The sequence below is a fragment of the Peromyscus leucopus genome, unplaced genomic scaffold, assembly GCF_004664715.2.
Source record: "Peromyscus leucopus breed LL Stock unplaced genomic scaffold, UCI_PerLeu_2.1 scaffold_1190, whole genome shotgun sequence".
Lineage (NCBI taxonomy): Eukaryota > Metazoa > Chordata > Mammalia > Rodentia > Cricetidae > Peromyscus > Peromyscus leucopus.
Window position 1 is genome coordinate 17,243 of NW_023504326.1, and position 21,519 is coordinate 38,761.

The 21,519-nt window shown below is 38.2% G+C and overlaps 1 protein-coding gene and 1 non-coding gene across 2 annotated transcripts; both read left to right on the forward strand.

The window, feature by feature from the left end:
- The first annotated feature begins 393 nt into the window (after positions 1-393).
- LOC114686884 (zinc finger protein 431-like) lies at positions 394-17,603 on the forward strand. Its single transcript, XM_028861553.2, has 3 exons — positions 394-479; positions 17,214-17,340; positions 17,542-17,603. Exons 1-3 carry the CDS (start codon positions 477-479, stop codon positions 17,601-17,603), a joined length of 192 nt encoding a protein of 63 aa, XP_028717386.2. The 5' UTR covers positions 394-476.
- On the forward strand, positions 10,178-10,281 carry LOC114686889. The gene has a single exon (XR_003733630.1). It is a non-coding gene; the product is annotated as a U6 spliceosomal RNA (small nuclear RNA).
- Positions 17,604-21,519: the final 3,916 nt, after the last annotated feature.

Genomic DNA, 21,519 nt, shown 5'->3' on the forward strand with positions numbered 1-21,519 from the left:
AAAACATTTTAAATGCCATATTCTGCAGGTCTTTGAAGTATTTGAAGACTACCTATCTATCTGAAATATATCTATGTATACCTAGAAAACTTAACATGACTATAAGTTTGACTATCATAGAAGATTAATTATTAATCTATTTCTGCTTTTAGAGCCAGGGACATGTGGTATTGAAATGTAAATCTCTCCCAGTTCTGAAAAGGTCTTGGCCTGAGGTGGAAGGCAAGGTCAGGAACCATTGTGCTGTGTCTTTAAGCACATTGTAACCCTATAGGAGGTGCTCTTGTCACTCAGGCCGCACTAGCCAATCAGGCCCTCCAGGCATTCAGCCAGTCAGAAGAGGTGCAGGATCCTTCCTGTCACCAGCTTCAGGCTTGGCTTTGAAGAGGAGCTGGGGCAGTGGTTTTGTGTGCTGTGCTGTGTGTGCTCCTGCAGGAAGCTGAGCAGAGAGGTTGGGCAGTCTGGAAAACCACAACATGGTGAGTGAAGGGCTGCTGTCCCCAGACTGGGAGGAGCGGTCATTTCAGTCATGGGAGCCAGTTTGGTGGGTCCTCCCCTGACTGGGTGGGAGCCAGTGTCCGGATGTAGAGTTCCACATGTTCTTGCATGGTACTTCATGGTCCAGCGTGGTTCTGCTCGTCTTGCCTTCTCCAGTGTGTTTCTGTGTGGTCTTGCGCTGTCTTTGCAATTCCTGGGCTGGCTGGCAGCCTGTGTCACTTCACTCTCTAGGCTTCTTGTGTGCAGATCATTGGGAGTGGGACTGAGCTTGGAAATAACCTTGTTGACATCACTGTGTAATGCCGGCACCCTTAGTGCATAAGCATTTTCGCTATGGAACACAAATTTGCTGAATGCAGAGAGACCTGGTCCTGTATCTAATATATCTCCTAGAATTACTGCACTTTGAACTTTTCACATTTAGGCTTGGGATCCATCTGGAGTTATTTGTGTGGACCTTGTAAACAGTATCTCCTGTGCAAAATAGCACTCCTCTGCCATACTGTGGTGGAGAAAAGTAGAATTGATGGTAGTAAATGATGGTATAAGGGCTTACCAATTCTTAAGAGACATTAATTTACAAAGTAGAATTTAGGAAAGGAAGGGCTGCATCACAAATATCCCAAAGATAAGTATATGCTAACCATGCCAGTTAGAGATTAGTATGATAAGATGTAAATATTTGTTCTGCAGTGTTAACCAGCTACATTCCCATAACAAAGAAGACAACCCTGATTTACAACAAGCAGAAAATCAAGTCTTTTTGAAAAGTGTTTTTGAGTCAACAACTTCTATGTTGATTGAGGTGGACTTGAACCCTGTCTGTAGTCCCACAGGACATTGCCCTTGTTATCCTCCTGATTAACCACCCTAAATTCCTGGATGACACATCTGTAGCATCGCAGAGTTCTAAAATTACCTGTTTGAGTCACACAGTGGACTGTGCATTGCAGAACAGGGAAAGGATTTGTGTGTGGAGCATGGCTTCTCCCTTCAGACCAAAAGAGGAGAAACAGTCTACTGTGTACACTGCAGGGGGAAACACACAAGCTATATCATGGTAGATGTAGAGTGTTCAGACAAGGACTGTTTATCTGTCATTTTTAATGGAAATTAGATGAAATGTGAGCCAGACTATGGTTCTGTTGGTCCATATGCTGACTGTGGGAGTTGTCCTTGTCCTCTGAGCTTCTCTGTGGATGGATTTCCTTGGGAGGGGAAAACTCTGCAGCCCTGGCATGGCAGGATATGATGTTTGTAGTATCATTGTTCAGTGTGCACACACAGGCAAGCTTTTGATGTGCAGTGAGAAGACAGATTGGAAAACTGAAGGTCTGATTTCTAGAAGTTCTGAACATTGCACTCCTCTTTCACCTTTCTCTTATAAATGCTACAAATAATTTAGAAACTGGTAGAATGATGGTGGTGTGGATCATTTTTCAGCAATACATGATTAGATTCTTCTACCTATCTGCTACCACCAGCTGAAATGGTGTTTTCTAGTGAAATTTCATCCCAGGACACAAAAGGACTTTCTGAGCTGCAGAGGGTTATCAGGTGTGCATGGTGCTGGGTGGGTGGATAGGGCAGAATCAACATCTTGTGCCATTATCCATGTGACAGGAAGCATTCAAAATGGCTAAGACATCTTTGTTTCATGATTTGGGAGCTGATTGGTGGCTCAAAAGAAAACCTGCTACATGCCCTCAAATACTGTCTCAAACTGGTTGTTTCACTTTTTTTATTTATGTGTCTATGCCCAGAAATAAATATGAGCTGCTGAGTCCATGGTATTTCTTCTATTCATATGATTTCAGTGCAGGCCACTTCATTTTGGATAACCCACAATTTTCCCCCTCAATAGTCCTTAGTTTCCTGTAGCACTTTTCCTATGGAGAGGGTTTCATTAGATCCTTCCCCTGAACCTTGTTAGTATGTGTACTGGTCATATTTTCTCCTTCACCTGAGATCTTCTTGCAGGGCTCAGGGTCATTCTACCTTGCCAGACGTGACTCTGGGTTCCCAGCTTCTGTATGATTCCAGCTCTGGAGGTCCAGTTCTTCTTTCCTGGGCCCTGTGGGTACAGTGGATGGACTGCCCTGTTGTCTTCACTGTCCCTGATCTTAAAGCAGCTCTCCAATTTAGCTGCCAAGCTCTCCCCATTCTGACACTTTCTCCCAAACTGAGGTCCTCACAGAATTCCAAGGTCCTCTGAGTCAGGCTAAAAATAATGTCTGGAAGGGTATTTCCAAGGAGGGAGAATGTCTTTGATCTCTTGTGTGGGTGTGTCTGTGAGGTTCTTGCCTGGGGCATCTGGAGAGTGCTGTGTTTGTGAGGAGAGGTCTGGAGGAATTTCTGCTCAGTTTGCCTGAGGGAGAAGGTGTGTTTAGTAGGTGATTTGCAGGCTTGGCCCAGGGAGGCAGGTAGGTGGGGCTTTGAAAGCTCACTGGTCCTGTGCACCAACCCAGCTCTTGTCTTGCTTATCTCAAATAGCTGTGGAGCTGGAGGAGCTATTCCTGGAGTCACCTGGCCTGATCACTTATAGCCCTGGAACTAGTCCCTGGAAACCTCCAGGACCTGGATCTAGCTGGACAAGGAGTCAATCAAGGCTGATGATTTAACCCAGAGACTTGGAGGTTATAGTGCTGCTGTTGTAGTTGTTAGGAGTTAGCAGGATGCTGGGAACAGTGCAGGGAAGAGCTTGCAATGGTCATATACATGAGAACCCGATACAGGGAAAGTGAGACAACAATCCACCTAACTAACCCTTTTCAGGACCTTCCTGCCACCAGGTGGCCTTCTGATTCCTTAGTCTTAATGCCACTCTCCAGATCCTTCTTTGAGTCCCGATGCCTTCCTTATATATTCTGGTGCCCAGCTGCTTTACTGAACATTCTATGGGGGCCCCAATGCCTTCTGAGACTTCAGATACTGCTAGAGTCTTGAATGTTCCTGAGACAGCATTGGTGATCCTCATAGGTAAGCTCCTTGGTACAACTGGAAATGTTATAAGGCAAACATATTCATAAGTGTTGTTTTGAGGCATTTGTTATTTTGTATTTAAAAATCTTGTTATATTTTTTAATATCAGAATTTTGGAGCTTATTGAAATTATAAATTACTGCTTTTCCTATAGATTTTGATTAGACAAGTCAGGATTAGACAATTGTTTTGAAACTCCCTCTTGTATAGAAAACTGTCATGTTTTCAGTAATGAGCCAATGGTATAGAGTGAAAAGTTAAATGGAATTTGTTTTATATATTCAATGTAAATTATTTTATATTTGTTTTATCTATTCCATATATTCAATATATATTGTTCATTGAACTATACAATGTGAGTATTAGGCTAGTTGGATCTTTGTAATAAGATCTTGTTTCAAACAACAGAGCAAAATTATATTTAACTTTATTTATGAGTGTGTGTGTGTGTGTGTGTGTGTGTGTGTGTGTGTGTGTATGTGTGTGTGTGTGTATTATTGATAAAGGTCTTTCTATCATATTCACTATGAAGACCAAATTCAAGGATATCTTCCTGGCTCTGCTATCATACTTGGTATATTCCTTTCTGTGAATAATTTGACACGGACCAGTGATTGACACCAAAATTGACTTTAAGAGATGTTGTCAGCTGGGTGGGGGTGGTGCATGTCTTTAATCCCAGCACTCGGGAGGCAGAGCCAGGTAATCTCTGTGTGTTCAAGGCCAGCCTGACCTATGGTGTGTGTTCCAGGACAGGCACAAAGCTACACAGAGAAACCCTGTGTCAAAAAACAAACAAAAACCAAAAAAAAAAAAAAAAAAAAGAAATATTGTCCTGAACCTGAGTACCTCTGCAGAGGTTAAACTGGGATACTTCATTGCATTTTGGAAAACAATTTCCGGATGAATCAATACAAATCAGAGTTGGGCATGGTGGTAGTTTCACACGCCTTTAATCCTAGAACTCGGGAGGCAGATCTAGGCAGAACTCTGTGAGTTTGAGGCCAGCCTCATTTACAGAGCCAGATCCTGGACAGGCACCAAAACTGCCCAGAGAAATCCTGCCTCAAAAAACCACCACCAACAACAAAAATTTTCCAGTTTTGTCTACATTTGGGATTACCAATATGTAATCAGTGAATGAGGTATAGGTGATTTTTTATTGTCCCAAGTAGCCGTTTCTTAATAATCCAAAATTAATTAGGATTAATTTTCTCTAAGATAGTTTGGATAAGTGTTTGTCTGTCTTATTGATTTCCTCAAAAAAACTGACTGTGTTTCATTGACTCCTTGTCTTTTTCTTTGTTTCTATTTACTGAATTTTAGCCCTTATTTGATACTTTCTTCCTGTCTATTCCTCTTGGATATATCTATTGTTTTTGTTCTAGTGCTTTTATGTATGCTGTTAAGTTGCAAATATGAAGTCTTTTCCTTTTTTTACATAGACACTCAGTTGTATATACATTTTCCTCATATCACCACTTTCATTGTGTCCTCCATGTTTGGATATCTTGTGTAATCATTTTCATTGAATTCTAGAAACTTTAATTTCCTTCTTTATTTCTGTCTTGACCCATTTTCTTTAGTAGAGTGCTGTTCAGTTTTCATGAGTTTTTAAGTTATTTTTTAATATCCAGCTGTAATCCATTGTGGTCTGATAGGATGCAAGGAGTTATTTTAATTTTCTTATATCTGTTGAGACTTGAATTATGTCCCAGTGTGTCATCAACTTTGGAAAAAATTCCATATGGTGCTGAGAAGAAGGTAAATACTTTTTCTTTGGGTGGAATGTTCTGTAGTGTGTTATGTTCATGTGATTTATAAAATCTATTAGCTCCAATATTTCTCCATTTGGTTTCTGTCTGAATGACCTGTCCATTGTTGAGGGTGGGGTATTGAAATCTACCCTTACCAAACACTGTGTGAGAGTCAGTGTCTCATTTAACCTTTAGAAAGTATTTTACAAAAGTGAGCGACCTTGTGTTTGGGGCATAGATATTAATAATTGAAATGTCATATTGGAGTTTTCCTTTGATGACTAAGGAGCATTCTTCCCCATTGCTTTTGATTAATTTTTGTTTGAAGTCTATTTTGGTTAGATAATAAAACATCTACAGAAGACTGCTTTTTAGTTTCAGTTGCTTTAAATGTCTTTCCCAGCATTCACCTTTTGGTAATCTCTATCCTTGATGTTGAAGTGTGTTTCTTGTATGCAGTGGAAGGATGGATATTGTTTCTGAATCCATACTGTTAATTTGTGTCTTCATTGGAAAATTGAAACCATTGATATTGAGAGATATCAGGAATAATGATTATTAATGCCTTTATTTTGTTGTTGTTATTGTTGTTATTGGTGGTGATGATAGTATGTGTATGGCAGTATGTTAGTTTGTCTGTGTGTGTGTGTGTGTGTGTTTGTGTGTGTTTCTCTTTTGGTTTTGCTGATGTTATATTACTCATTTACTGTGTTTTCATGTTTGTAGGTAGCTTCCTTGGATTGAATTTTTCCTTCTAGTACCTTATGGGGGACTGGATTTGTACATAGATTTTGTATAAATTGTATCTTATTTTCTCCATTTATAGTGATGAAAAATTTCTGAATGTAATAATCTGGGATGGCATCTGTGGTTTCTTAGAGCCTGCATCACGTGTGCCCAAGCCCTTATGGCTTTTAGAATCTCCATTGAAAAGTGAGGTGTAATTCTCATAGGTCTGCCTTCAAATGTTACTTGGTCTTTTTCCTTTGCAGCTTTTACTGTTCTTTCCTTGTTTTGTGTGCTTACTCATTTGGTTATTGTGTGACAAGGGAACTTCCTTTGTTCTGTATGTTTACTCATTTGGTTATTATGTGACAAGGGGACTTTCTTTTCTGACCCAATTTCTTGAGTGTTTTTGCATGCATCTTTGTACCTTTATCAGCACCTACATTAACTAAGGAAAATTTATTATATGATTTTATTGAAAATATTTTCTGGATATTTGAGCTGTTCTTTTTTCTTTTTCTTTTTTTCTATTCCATAATTCATAGGTTTTGTCTCTGCATAATGTCCAAGAATTCCTGGTTGTTTTGCATCAAGAATTTTTTTTTTTTTTTATTTTTATTTCTCCTTACAGAGTGTTCTACAAAATGCAATGATTTGAATTCTTAACCAGGAAGTGAATTTCTTTTTTAACATTTTAATTAAAACTTAATTACAAAGAGCTTAAAAAAATCTGTCACCAAAACTGACCAAACCTAAAATGTCTCTTTTTTTTCATTTTTCTTTATTAAGAAATTTTCTACTCACTCCACATACTATCCACAGATCTCCCTTCCTCCCTCCTCCTATCCTCCAGCCCTCTTTCCCAAGCCACCCCGCATCCCCACATCCCCCAAATTGTGGTCTCCCATGGGAAGTCAGCAGAGCTCAGCACACTGAGTCTAGGCAGGTCCAAGCACCTTCCCACTGCACCAAGGCTGTGCAAAGTGTCACACCACAGGCAACGGATTCCAGAAGCCTGCCCATGCAACAGGGACAGATCCCAATCCCCCTGCCTGGGTGCCCTCCAAACAGTTCCAGCCAAACAACCATCTTCCATATCCAGAGGGCCTAGTCCAGTCCCACGAGGGCTCCACAGCTACCAGTCCACAGTTCATGGGCTTCCACTAGTGTGGACAGTCATCTCTGTATGTCCTCCCATTATTTTCTCGATGTGCCTCACCTGCAGTATCTCTCCTCTCTCTCATCAATTGGATTCCTGGAGCTCAGCCTGGTGCCTGGCCATAGATCTCTGCATCTGCCTCCATCAGTCACTGGACAAAGGCTCTATGATGACAGCTAGGCTATTTGCTAGGTTAGTCACCAGAGTAAACTGGCCCAGGTACCCTCTGGACCACTGCCAGCAGACCAAGGCAGGGTCAACCTTGTGGATTTCTGAGAGCCTCCCAAGTACCCTGCCTCTTCCTATTTCCATGATGTCCTCATCTATCATGGTATCTTCCTCCCTCACCTTCTACTCTGTCCTTGTTCCAGCTTGACCCTCCCATTTCCCTATGTTCTCATCCCCCACTCCTCACCCTCTGCTACCCCTCCACACCCAGTTCACTCATGTAGATCTCATCCACTTCTCCTTCACAGGGTCATCCATGTGTCCCTCCTAGGGTCTTTCCCTGTTAGCTAGCCTCTCTTGAGTTGTGGGTTGCAGTCTGACCATGCCTTACTTCACATTTAGTATCCACTTATAAGTGAGTACATTCTGTTTGTCCTTCTGAGTCTGGGTTACTTCACTCAAGATGATATTTTCTAGTTCCATCCATTTGCCTGCAAATTTCATGATATCATTGTTTTTTACTGCTGATTAGTACTCCATTGTGTATATGTGCCATATTTTCTTTATCCATTCTTCTGTTGAGAGGCATCTAGGTTGTTTCCAGGTTCTTGCTATTATGAATAATGCTGATATGAACATAGTTGAGCATGTGTCCTTGTGGTAAGATTAAGCATTCCTTGGGCATATGCCCAGAGTGGTATAACTGGGTCTTGAGGAAGACTTATTCCCAATTTTCTGAAAAAATACCATACTGATTTCCAGAGTGGCTGTACAAGTTTACATTTCCACCATCAGTGGGAGAATGTTCCACTTTCTCCATATCCTCTCCAACATAAGCTGTCTTCAGTGTTTTTGATCTTAGCTATTCTGACAGTGTAAGATGGTATCTCAGAGTTGTTTTAATTTGCGTTTCCCTGATGACTAAGGATGTTGAGCAATTCCTTAAATGCCTTTTAGCCATTTGAGATTCTTCTCTTGAGAATTCTCTGTTAAGCTCTGTAGCCCATTTTTTAATTGGATTGTTCAGTATTTTGAAGTCTAGCTTTTTGAGTTCTTTATATATTTTGGAGATCAGCCCTCTGGCAGATGTGGGGTTGGTGAAGAACTTTTCCCATTCTGTAAGCTGTTGTTTGGTCTTATTGACCATGTCGTTTGCTCTACAAAAGCTTCTCAGTTTCAGGAGGTCTCATTTAGTAATTGTTGCTCTCAGTGTCTGTGCTACTAGTATTATATTTAGGAAGTGGTCTCTTCTGCCAATTTGTTCCAGACTACTTCCTACTTTCTCTTCTATCAAGTTCAGTGTAACTGGATTTAAGTTGAGGTCTTTGATCCATTTAGACTTAAGCTTTGTGCATGGTGACAGATATGGATCTATTTGCAATCTTCTGCATGTGGACATCCAGTTATGCCAGCACCATTTGTTGAAGATTTATTTCCATGGTATGGTTTTGGCTTCTTTATCAAAAATCATGTTCATAGCTGTATGGATTAGGGTCAGGGTCTTCAATTCAATTCCACTGGTCCAATGGCAGATTTTATGACAGTACCAAGCTGTTTTTATTACTATAGCTCTGTAATAGAGCTTGATGCCTCCAGAGGTTGCTTTATTATACAGGATTTTTTTTTTTTTTTAGCTATTCTAGGCTTTTTGTTTTTCCATATAAAATTAAGTATTGTTCTTTCCAGGTCTGTGAAGAATTGTGTTGGGATTTTGATGGGGTTTGCATTAAATCTCCATATTGCTTTTGGTAAGATTGCCATTTTTACTATGTTGATTCTACCTATCCATGAGCATGGGAGATCTTTCCATTTTCTGATATCTTCTTCAATTTCTTTCTTCAGAGACTTAAAGTTCTTATCATACAGGTCTTTCACTTACTTAGTTAGAGTTACCCCAATGGATTTTATATTATTTGTGGCCATTGTAAAGGGTGATGTTTCTATGATTTCTTTATCAGGACCTTTTTCATTTGTATATGTTTTGATGAACCATAGTAATTCTTGAAATTCTATAATAATAATTTAAACTAGGAAATCATTTCATATGTCCTCAATAATTGGGTTAACTTCTTTGCTTTTTTTATTTCATCTATTTTAAAATGTTTGAACTGTGTTTATGTGTATATCCTTTTTCCATGATGTGTATGTGACAGTGAGAGGACAGCTTATACATGTCTGTTATCTACTTATCCTATGAAAGTTCTAGAGATGAAATCCAGGGAATCATTTGGAATCCAGTGACTTCAATGGCAATTGATTGGGTATTAAAATTATTTATGTATGTGCTGGTATGTGAGTGTGCATATGCCATACCACTAGTGTAGAAATAGGAGAAAAATTTGTAGTAGTAACATGGGTTTCCTACAGATTGAACTCAGGACATCAGGATTAGGAGCAACCATGTTTACTCACAAAATCTATTCTGACATTCATTTGTTCTGAGAAAGTGTTATGAACAGATGTTTAGCCCTGGTAGTAAACTAACTCATTTCACCTGCAATAAAAACAAAAACAAAAACAAAGACAGCAGTATATCATTTTTATATGCAAATAAGATTTATTATTCAATTTCTCCTATATTCCACTATATTTCAATGAAAACCTATTTACAACATGAAAAGACAATATTTTACTGATTTAGTGTATCAATTAATCTTATTTGAGCATCAATGAGACTGCTCTGATAGAAATGTCTGTATTGTGCAAAGCTATGACCTAATCTTGATCACCATATGTGGATGAACAAAAGTAGACCCCATAAAATTGTCTTCTATTCTCCACATTTCCATCATGACTTACATTACACAAACACACACACACACACACACACACACACACACACACACACACACAAGCATGCACATTCACCAGAAAAAAATTTAATGTAGTTCTCGCTTCGGCAGTATGTATACTAAAATTGAAACAATACAGAGATTAGCATGGTCCCTTTGCAAGGATAACATGCAAATTCATGAAGCATTCCATATTTTTACAGCTGTTATGCAGATACTAAGAGACCATGGATTCCAACCAAGGCTATTATACCCAGCAAAATTCCCAATCAACATAGATGGAGTAAACAAAATATTCCATGATAAAACCAAATTTAAACAATATTTCTCCACAAATTCAGCCCTACAGAAAGAACTTGAAGAAATAATTCAACCTATGGATGTTAGGTACACCCTTGAAAACACAGGCAATAGATATTCCCATACTAACAAATAACAAAGAAGGGAAACCTACAACACTACCACCAAAAAATAACAGGAATTAAAAATAACTGGTCATTAATATCCATCAATATCAATGGTCTCAATTCACCTATAAAAGACACAGATTAACAGAATGGATATAAAAATAAGATCCATCTAATTGCTGCATACAAGAAACACACCTCAACTTCAAAGTCAGACACCACCTCTGAATAAAAGGCTGGAAAAAGACTTTCCAATCAAATGGATTTAAGAAGCAAGCTGGTATAGCTATCCTAATATCTAATAAAATAGACTTCAAACTAAAATCAACGGAAAGAGATCAGGAAGGACACTACATATTTATCACAGGGAAAATCTGACAAGATTGAAAGACCCTAGCCCTTCAGGCTTACACCCCCAAGCTTCAGGAAAAGAGAAACTTCAAGCACCAGAAAATGAGAAACTAAAAATCTAGTTCCAAGGGCAACCTGACTTAGCCATTGTTCAATCTCCCCTGCAACCATATAACAATGTAAAGAGATTTGTTAAGAGATGTTCTCAACTGTGACTTAGATAGTTGCAGGTGTTCCAGGGAGGACCACTGTGACCTTTGTGTAAACTCCACTCCCGCCTTGATACCCCACCTTGAGATTTCAGGAAAAAAATGTACCAGTTTCAGGGAAAAGGTACCTGTTGACGTAACTGTACCCCCTCTGATCACTCTGTTCCCAGACCATGATCTTGTGAAACGAAATTGTATGGGAATTGTAATCTTGTAGGTTTTGTGGGTTTTTCCTTTATAAGCCCTTATGGGGCTGCAGTAAGAAGCAGCTCTTGCTCTTAGGAGCAGGTTTGCCCTTCTATATAGAAGCTTAATAAATCCTCCTGCTATTGCATCAACTGGACTGGAGTCTGGCTTTTTTGGGCGCACACTTGAGACCCTAAATTTTGGGGTCCAACATTGGAGGTTCCACTGACATTGGGGTGTCCCCTGAATGCCCACTCTGCCAGTTGGAGGTAAAAACGAGCTTGATCTATGTTTTATGTTATTGTGTCTTGTCTTTTGTCTGGTTGATTTGGCATTTGTATTCGGTGCCTGCAAAAGTGTGCAGGACTTGTGTCTGGGACTTGTGTGGGAGAGCAGATTTGCTCAAGAGTCCCCAGGTCCCCACTCTGGAGGTCTCCTCCGGAGTGATCTGAAGAAGGAGATGAGTCTCTCCTTCCTGGGGGAGCGAGGCTGTTCACAGCCACTCCCATTTGAATTTGTGCTTTTGGTTTTGTGCTTTCGGATTTGTGCCTGTCCTTGTCCTCTTTGTGTTTGTTTTTTTTCTAGTCTGTCTTTTGCCTCTACCTTTCTCTCTCCATATGGGCAACAACCCCCTAAGTTTGACTTTAGATAACTGGAAGGATGTCCTCGCTCAGGCTCACAATGCCTCTCTGGACATCAAGAAAAAGAAGTGGATCATCTGTTCCTCAGAATGGCTAGCCTTTGGGGTCGGCTGGCCAGGGGATGGGACTTTTAACACTGACATCATTTCACAGGTGAAGGCTCAGATCTTTGACCAAGGACCACACGGGCACCCAGATCAAGTGCCTTATATTTCGGTCTCGGAGAGTTTAGCTAGAGACCCACCTGTCTGGGTGAAGCCGTTTCTCACTGCTTCATCTGCCCCAGCAACGCTGGGAACTAGACCTCCCCCTCTCCCTTCTCAAATTCGCCTTCTGCCCTCCAACCCTTTCCCCCCTTTACCCTCTTAAGGAAATCAAGCGTGAATCCCCCTCCTCCCCCCGTCCTTCCAGAGGACGGGGAGACTAATGATGGGATTACCCCCCTCATGCAGATCCGCCGCTGGCAGAGAGAGAGAGAGAGAGAGCATCTAAATTAATGAAATCAGAAATGAAAGGGGGACATAACAACATACAATGAGGAAATCCAGAGAATCATCAGGTCATACTTCAAAAACCTGTACTCCACAAAATTGGAAAATCTGAAAGAAATGGATGATTTTCTGGATAGGTACCCCATACCAAAGTTAAATCAAGAGCAGACAAACTGTTTAAATAGACCAATTACCCATAAGAAAATAGAAATTATCACCAAAAGCCTCCCAACAACAACAACAACAACAACAAAAGCCCCGGACCAGATGGTTTCAGCACAGAATTCTACCATATTTTAAAAGAAGAGCTAATACCAATACTCTTCAAATTGTTCCACACCACAAAAATAGAAGTAACATTACCAAATTCTTTTTTTGAGGCTACCATTACCCTGATACCCAAGCCACACAAAGATACAACAAAAAAGAGAATTACAGACCAATCTCCCTCATGAACATTGATGCAAAAATACTCAATAAAATACTGGCTAACTGAATCCAGGACACACTAAAAAAGTTATCCACCATGACCAAGTAGGCTTCATCCTAGAGATGCAAGGATGGTTCAACATACAAAAATCTGTCAATGTAATATACCATATAAATAAACTGAAAGAAAAAAAGCCACATGATCATCTCAATGGATGCTGAAAAAGCCTTTGACAAAATCCAACACCCCTTCATGATAAAGGTTCTAGAGAGGTCAGGAATACAACAAACATACCTAAACATAATAAAGGCAATTTACAACAAGCTGACAGCCAACATCAAAGTAAATGGAGAGAAACTCAACACGATTCCACTAAAATCAGGAAAAAGACAAGGCTGTCCACTCTCCCCATACTTATTTAATATTGTACTTTAAGTTCTAGCTAGAGCAATAAGACAACAAAAGGAGATCAAGGGGATACAAATTGGAAAGAAAGTAGTCAAACTTTCATTATTTGCAGACGATATGATAGTATACATAAGTGACCCCAAAAATTCTACCAGGGAACTCCTAAAGCTGATAAACTCCTTCATTAATGTGGCAGCATACAAGATTAACTCAAAATGATCAGTAGCCCTCCTATATACAAGAAATTTTTATATTTCACTTTTACTTTGACTGATGTATCCATTTCTTCTATTATATCCCCAGTGCCTGAGATCCTCTCTTCCAACTCGCTATTATATTGGTGAACCTTGGCTCTGTACTTCCTGTTTGTAGTCCTAAATTTTTTATTTCTGGAATTCCCTCAATTTCTGTTTTTCTTACTGTTTCAGTTTTCATTTTCAGGTTTTTTTGTTTGTTTGTTTGTTTTGGTTTTTCAAGAGGGTTTCTCTGTGTAGCTTTGCACCTCTCCTGGAACTCACTTGGTAGCCCAGGCTGGCCTCGAACTCAGAGATCCACCTGGCTCTGCCTCCCTAGTGTTGGCATTAAAGGTGTGCGCCACCACCACCCGGCCTCATTTTCAGGTCTTAAACAATTTTGTTTCCTTTAATGATTAGTTTGTTTTTATCTTGGCATAATTTACATTGTTTATTGGTTTACTCCAATTGTTTGTATTTTCTTAGCTTTCTTGGAGGATTTATTGATTTCCTCCAATTGTTTGTTTGTTTATCCTTTCATGACTTTACTTAAGGTATTCATTCATTTTCTTTTTAAGGGCCTCTATCATCTCCATATATTTGGTTTTAAGGTTTTTCCCCCGTATTTCAACTATGTTAGATTCTTCAGGGCCTGCTGTGGTAGGATAGCTGGGCTATGGTGGTAACATATTGCCCTGGCTGTTATTAATCATGTCCTTATGTTAGGCATCAGGTTTGGGTGATTATAGGTCAAGGTGCTGGTTTCTGACTTTATCTTGGTTAGATGGGAGTTTTGTTCCTGGGTTTCTGTTTCTTCTCCTGAGTTTCAGAGTATATGTTTGCTGAATGTTTCCTTTTTTCCTGGACTTACTGAATCATGTGTTCAAGGGAGAATGCTTGCTGGTGTTGGAAACTAGAGGAAGGGGAGATGAGGGGGAGATTATCTTTGGGATCTATAGGAGACATAGAGAGTAGAGAGGGGAAGCTGCCTCTGGTGGTCTACTGCAGTAATAGGGGCAAATATTAAAATCAGGTCTGGCATGAGAGATAATGTGGTAGATCTGTGGACAGCCTTCTGGAAGATATGACAATTAGTAGATCAAGGGTGCTGCCCCAGTTGGGTGCTTTGACATAGACATGAGGTGGGAAGGGCAGGGCAGCTGAGGATAGTCTTTGGATTTCACAAGAGTTATGAACAGGTGGAGGAGAAGCTGCAGCTGAAGTTCTGTTGCAGCCCTAGGGACAGCCCTGAGTATTGGATATTGGGAAATAGAGATTGGGGAAGGTCTATGGGTAGCCTACCTGGACTCATACCCAAAATCTTAATACTGACTCACCAAGTTCCCAGGGTTCATTTATTTACTTCTTTCTTTATTTTTGTTTCTGTTGTTATTTAATCTGTAAAAGATTTAGCTTATTGGATAAAAATTACTCTGTGGACTGTGCATGACATTGAGCAAATATTCTTCTTGGGGTTGACCTTAGTTCAGAAGCCAACACTCAAGTTGAGAGGCTCATAACCACCTGATATTACAGATCCAGGGATCCAACACACTCTTTGGTGTATCACTTGTACACACTTAGAAAACCTCTGTCACACATAAAACATATAAATAAAAATGAGGATATACTTGTTTTCAAAAATGCTTATGACTTATAAAACAATTAGAGGAAAACAGGTTGCTTTAGGTATATAATACAAATCATACAACATTGATTTAAAAATCTCTTATCCAGCACTTGATTTGAAAATTTTGCATTTTCACACTCTGATGCAGACTTACATCCATCTAGTCATCAATCGTAGGAAACAAAAGGATTATGAAATGATCCTAACAGACATTCTTTCCTTTATTAAAAGATAATGAGATAATTTCAATACTCAAAAGCTTTTCCTACAAAGTAGAAATATCAGACTTCAAGTGAACCCATCCAATGTTGCTAGAACAGTCCTTCTCACCCAGCCTATTTTCTATTACTGGCTAAGGAGAGAACTGGGGTGCCCAGTGTGAGTGTTGGTCAGTGATTTTTTTATTTTGATTTTCTTTATAATCTTACAGTTCTTGTTCAAGAGACCATGTTAACTATGTAGGTCTCTCTTTGTGTCTCCTTTATTCAGTTGTACCATCTAGGTTTTGTCAATTCTTTATTAGTTATAATTTGGTTATATTTTTTTCTGCAAAATGATGGACCTCCCCCTATTTTTATTTTTTGAAAAATTACTATATTATGGTATGAGTTCCTTGAGTTTATTGGTTTGGAGACTTTCTGAGGAGAAACAGCATTAGTTTACTCTTTTTGGTCTTAGAAGCTTGTTTCTCCTCACTTCTTGACATACATGTGTTTTCCAGTTGTTACTATCATCAATGTTTGCATTGTTGCTATTTAAGTTATTGACATTGTTGATAAATTGGCTTTTGGTTTTTAAAACCTTCTCATATATTATTATCTTTGTGTGCTAGTTCCTTCCAGCTGTCAACATACAGAGCCTATAGTTGTCTGTGGAACCTCAGTTGAGGATGTGACCCATCAGAATGGCTGGGTGCTATGTCTTTGAGAGATTTTGTTGATTGCTGATTGATGTATGAAGGCCCTCCCAGTGAGTGTACAATATCCCTAAGAAAGTTGGCCTGGGCTGGATAAGAGAGCTAGCTGAGCATGACACAATGACCAAGTAACAGAGAAAGCTACTAAACAAAAGTTTATTTAAATGATTTTTGTCTCGATTTGCTAGCTTGAACTTCTATTCTAAGATCCCGAAATGATGGATTGTGACCTGGCAGAATCAGCCAAATAAACCCATTCATTACCTGTGGTGCTTTTGGGTAGATAACTCAATCACAACAAGAAACAAGATAGAACATAATGTGGTACACCAAAAGTGATTTTGTTCCTGCAAAGGACAAGGGAATGATGACTTTTGCCAAAAGGTTAAATATATCCATCCAGATTTACATGCCTCGGACTCTCCCATGTAAGTACTGGCAATTGGGCCCACTTATATGCAAGATCAACAAAAACTCTTAACTTCTGAGCTGTCTCTCTTGTACTGTGTTGATTATTTATGATCAATATTTATGTTGCTAATGGTTTCATCTGTCTATTTGTAGCTGTTTAAATGCATAGTTCCTTTTGGTAAGATTTACTAAGGTTACCATTTAAACTGAAGCAATTCAGGTATCTGGAAAATGAATCCAGAACTGAAGTGATTATGTATTTCTTTGTAGAAACTTCATTTAAAAAACCTCTGAGTTCTTCCTATCATTATTGTTTGTTTGATTGATTTTTGCAGAGGAGACAGGTTCTTAATTTTTACTTCTTGCTCTCCTAGAACTGTTTGCATAGTATAGGCTAGTTTTCAACTCAGAGGCTGATATACCTGCCTCTTTTATCTTCATGCTGGGAGTAAAGGCATGAGCCAATACATCGAGCTTGCTCATCTTTTTTTGTAGTTAGTAACTATTCATACAGTTTCTCTAACATGTAATCAGTACTGATGATGGGTTATCTTGTCACTCTATCTGGTAATATGTATTCTCTTATAAGCTGATATCCCATTCAAAGCATTCAGAAATGATAGAGGTAAATTCCCTATTCAGTTTCATTCTAAAGTGGCTAAATGATATTATTATTATAATTGTATCATAGAATAAGTGTTTGAAACACCAGAATTATGTGAGTATATTGTTAAAGAAGCATGCATTTACAATGATGTTAGTATCTTATATCTTGTTGTATGCATGGGCATGACACATTTACATATGGCAAATTTTAGGATGCAGTGACCTATAATGATGTACATGTCAACTTCACTCAGGAAGAGTGGGCTTTGCTGGATCCTTCTCAGAAGAATCTCTACAAAGATGTGATGGTGGAAACTTACAGAAACCTCACTGTTATAGGTAATACTGTAAATTTCCTTCACATTTTAAAATAAGGGACAACTAGTTCATGGTTATAGATACTCTTCTGTAATTTGATTGAGTCTGAGGAAGAATGAGGTGAAGATATTAAGCATAGTTTTAAAGACAATTGAAGGGAGTTACTTTAATTTTGCACAATTTCCAATAATATTTCATACATTTCCTGGTATAATATTCTAGGCTACACATGGGAAGATAATATTGAAGAGCACTGTCAAAGTTTTCGAAGACATGGAAGGTAATTTTCATTGCAACCTGATACAAATGTTCCTCTGGATATATTTTAATGTATCTGTAACTTTTAAATAATTGCATCAGTATAAATAATTACAGTTTAAAGTACATTGATGATTATTAAATGATTTCAATACCATATACCTCAATGACAAGTGAATTGTGTTTTTATGTCATTCTTTCAAGAATGAAGACTAGGAGTCAATGCCTTAACAGATATCACCATTTGAATCACATAGCTCCATCAGAGCTATAATGTAGAACTGACTATCCATTTAGTTTCCTACTATTTATATTACAAAAGTTATGCTCATTAATTATGTAATAAGATTAAGTTCAAAAACTTCTCATAAGCAAACAGTTCATAGTAAAATACTGTTACTCATGTATTCATTCTGTCAGCTAAATTTAGTGAAAATAGTAGTTAGAGTCAAGGGTTAAGAGGTGGTTGTTGTGGAGGAAACTTAATCCCCATACCACATGTTGATGAAGAACAGAAAGTCCAACTGTAAATTAAATGTTGAAATCTTTTAGTTCTTATTCTTCCATTAATAGGTATATCATATGTCACTTTGAAAATATATACATAGGGACATAGAAAGAAACAATATACATTTCTCCATCTTACAATAATTAAAATATATGTAATAATCCCCATGTTGAATACACTTGTTGAAGGTGATGCAAGTTACAAAAAATGATTTTTCAGCTTCATTGGTAATCCAGCAACAACCACACTGCAGTGAGTACCAGGATTGTGTAAATGCTTGTGTTTGCCCTAGTTCACTCTGGAAATATAGCAGGACTCACAGTTTAGGAAAATTTGTTAATGAAAGAAGTGAAATAAAGGTCTGAATTCATCGATTTCTCTTCAATGGTGTGAAATCTCATAGAGAAAAGAGATGCCATCAATATGAGCCAGATAATAAAGGATCTTACCACCACAGGAATCTTCAAATATGCAAAACAGTCCTTAATGAAGGGGAAAAACATAAGTGTAAATAATGGGCTAAAATCTTAAGATCTTCTTCCTCTTTACATTTAGACCAAATTGAAAAATAAATACATATAGATATACAGATTCAAGATTCAACATTGTAATGAATGTGGTAAATCTTTTACATATACTAATTTTCCATGCAGGTATGAAAGAAGTCATACTACCGAAAAAGCTTCTGAATGTACTCAATGTGTTCTCCTAAAGCATGAAAGAACACATACTGGACATACACCATATGAATGTAATCAAAATGTTAAAGCCTTTGAATGTCCCAGTCATCCACAAAGGCAAGAAAGAAGACATACTGGAGAAAAACAATATAAATGTAATCAACGTGGTAAATCCTTTGCAGAAGACAATTATCTTCAAGTACATGAAAGAACACATACTGGAGAGAAAACCTATGAATGTAATCAGTGTGGCAAAGCCTTTATGCATCACAGTCATCCTCAAAGGCACAAAAGAACACATTCTGGAGAGAAATCCTATGAATGTAAACAGTGTGGTAAAGCCTTTTCCTGTCAGAGTTGTCTTCAAAGTCATAAAAGAACACATCCTAGAGAGAAAACCTATGAATGTAATGACTGTGGTAAAGCCTTTATGCATCACAGTCATCTTCAAAGGCACAAAAGAACACATACTGGAGAAAAACCATATAAATGTAATCAGTGTGGTAAAGCCTTTTCATGTCAGAGTTATCTTCAAAGCCATAAAAGAACACATACTGGAGAGAAACCCTATGAATGTAATCAGTGTGGCAAAGCCTTTTCATGTCAGAATTATTTCCACAGTCATAAAAGAACACATATTAGAGAGAAACCCTATGAATGTAATCAGTGTGGCAAAGCCTTTTCATGTCAGAGTTATCTTCACAGGCATAAAAGAACACATACTGGAGAGAAATCCTATGAATGTAGTCAGTGCAGTAAAGCCTTTTCATGTCAGAGTTATCTTCAAAGTCATACAAGAACACATACTGGAGAGAAACCCTACGAATGTAATCAGTGTGGTAAAGCCTTTTCATTTCGGAGATATCTTCAAATTCATAAAAGAACACATACTGGAGAGAAACCCTATGAATGTAATCAGTGTGGTAAAGTCTTTGCACAATACAGTCATCTTCAAAGGCACAAAAGAACACATACTGGAGAGAAACCCTATGAATGTAATCAGTGTGGTAAGGCCTTTTCATGTCAGAGTTATCTTCAAAGTCATAAAAGAACACATACTGGAGAGAAACCCTATGAATGTAATCAGTGTGGTAAAGCCTTTTTATGTCAAGGTCATCTTCAAAGGCATAAAAGAACACATACTGGAGAGAAACCCTATGAATGTAATCAGTGTGGTAAAGTCTTTGCACAAAAGAGTCATCTTCAAAGTCATAAAAGAACACATACTGGAGAGAAACCCTATGAATGTAATCAGTGTGGTAAAGTCTTTGCACAAAGCAGTCATCTTCAAAGTCACGAAAGAACACATACTGGAGAGAAACCCTACGAATGTAATCAGTGTGGTAAAGCCTTTTTATGTCATAGTTATCTTCAAAAGCATAAAAGAACACATACTGTAGAAAAACCCCTATGAATGTAATCAGTGTTGGAAAACCTTTGCTGACGACAGTTATCTTCAAGTACATGAAAGAACACATACTGGAGAAAAACTCTATGAATGCAATCAATGTGGTAAAGTCTTTGTATGACACAGTCAACTTCGCAGGCATGAAATTATAAAAACTGGAGAGAAAACAAAAACAAAAACAAAAACACAGGCAATAGATAACACCACAGCAGTAAACCCCAAAGAAAAGAAGCACACACACTACCACCAAAAAATAACAGGAATGAACAAGCACTGGTCATTAATATTCCTTAATATCAATGGTCTTAATTCACCTATAAGAAGACACAGGCTAACAGTATGGATACAAAAGCAGGACCCATCTTTCTGCTGCATACAAGAAACACCTCAGATTCAAACATAGACATTATCTAAGAATAAAAGGCTGGGAAAAATCTTTCCAATCAAATGGTCTTAAGAAGCAAGCAGGTCCTAATATCCTGCTTGTCCTAATATCCTGCAGGTCCATCCTAATATCCAGCAAAATAGGCTTCAAACTAAAATCAATGAAAAGAGATCAAGAAGGACATTACATACTCATCACAGGAAAGATCCACCAAGATGAAGTTTCAATTCTGAACATTTATGTCCCAAACACAAGGGCACCCACAAATGTAAAAGAAACATTACTAATGCTTAAATCAAATATGAAATACCACACATTAATAGTGGGAAACTTCAACAACCCACTCAGTGGATGCTGAAAAGGCATTTGACAAAATCCAACACCCTTCATGATAAAGGTCTTGGAGAGAACAGGAATACAGGAAACATACCTAAACATAATAAATGAAATTTTCAGCAAGCCAATATCAACATCAAATCAAATTTAGAGAAACTCAAAGCTATTCCACTAAAATCAGGAACAATGCAAGGATGTCCATTCTCCCCATACTTATTCAATATAGTACTTGAAGTTTTAGCCAGAGCAATAAGAAAACATAAAGAGATCAAGGGGATACAAATTGGAAATGAAGTCAAGCTTTACCTATTTGCAGATGACATGATAGTATACATGAGTGACCCCAAAAATTTCACCAAAAACTCATACAGCTTATAAACACCTTCATCAATGTAACAGGATACAATATTAAATAAAAAAAAATCAGTAGCCATCCTTTATACAATTGACAAACAGGCTGAGAAAGAAATCAGAGATACACCCTTTACAATAGCCACAAGTAATATAAAATACCTTGGGGTAACTCTAAATAAGCAAGAACAAGAACTTTAAGTGTCTGAAAAAAGAAATTGAAGAAGATGTCAGAAAATGGAAAGATCTCCCATGCTCATGGATAGGCAGGATT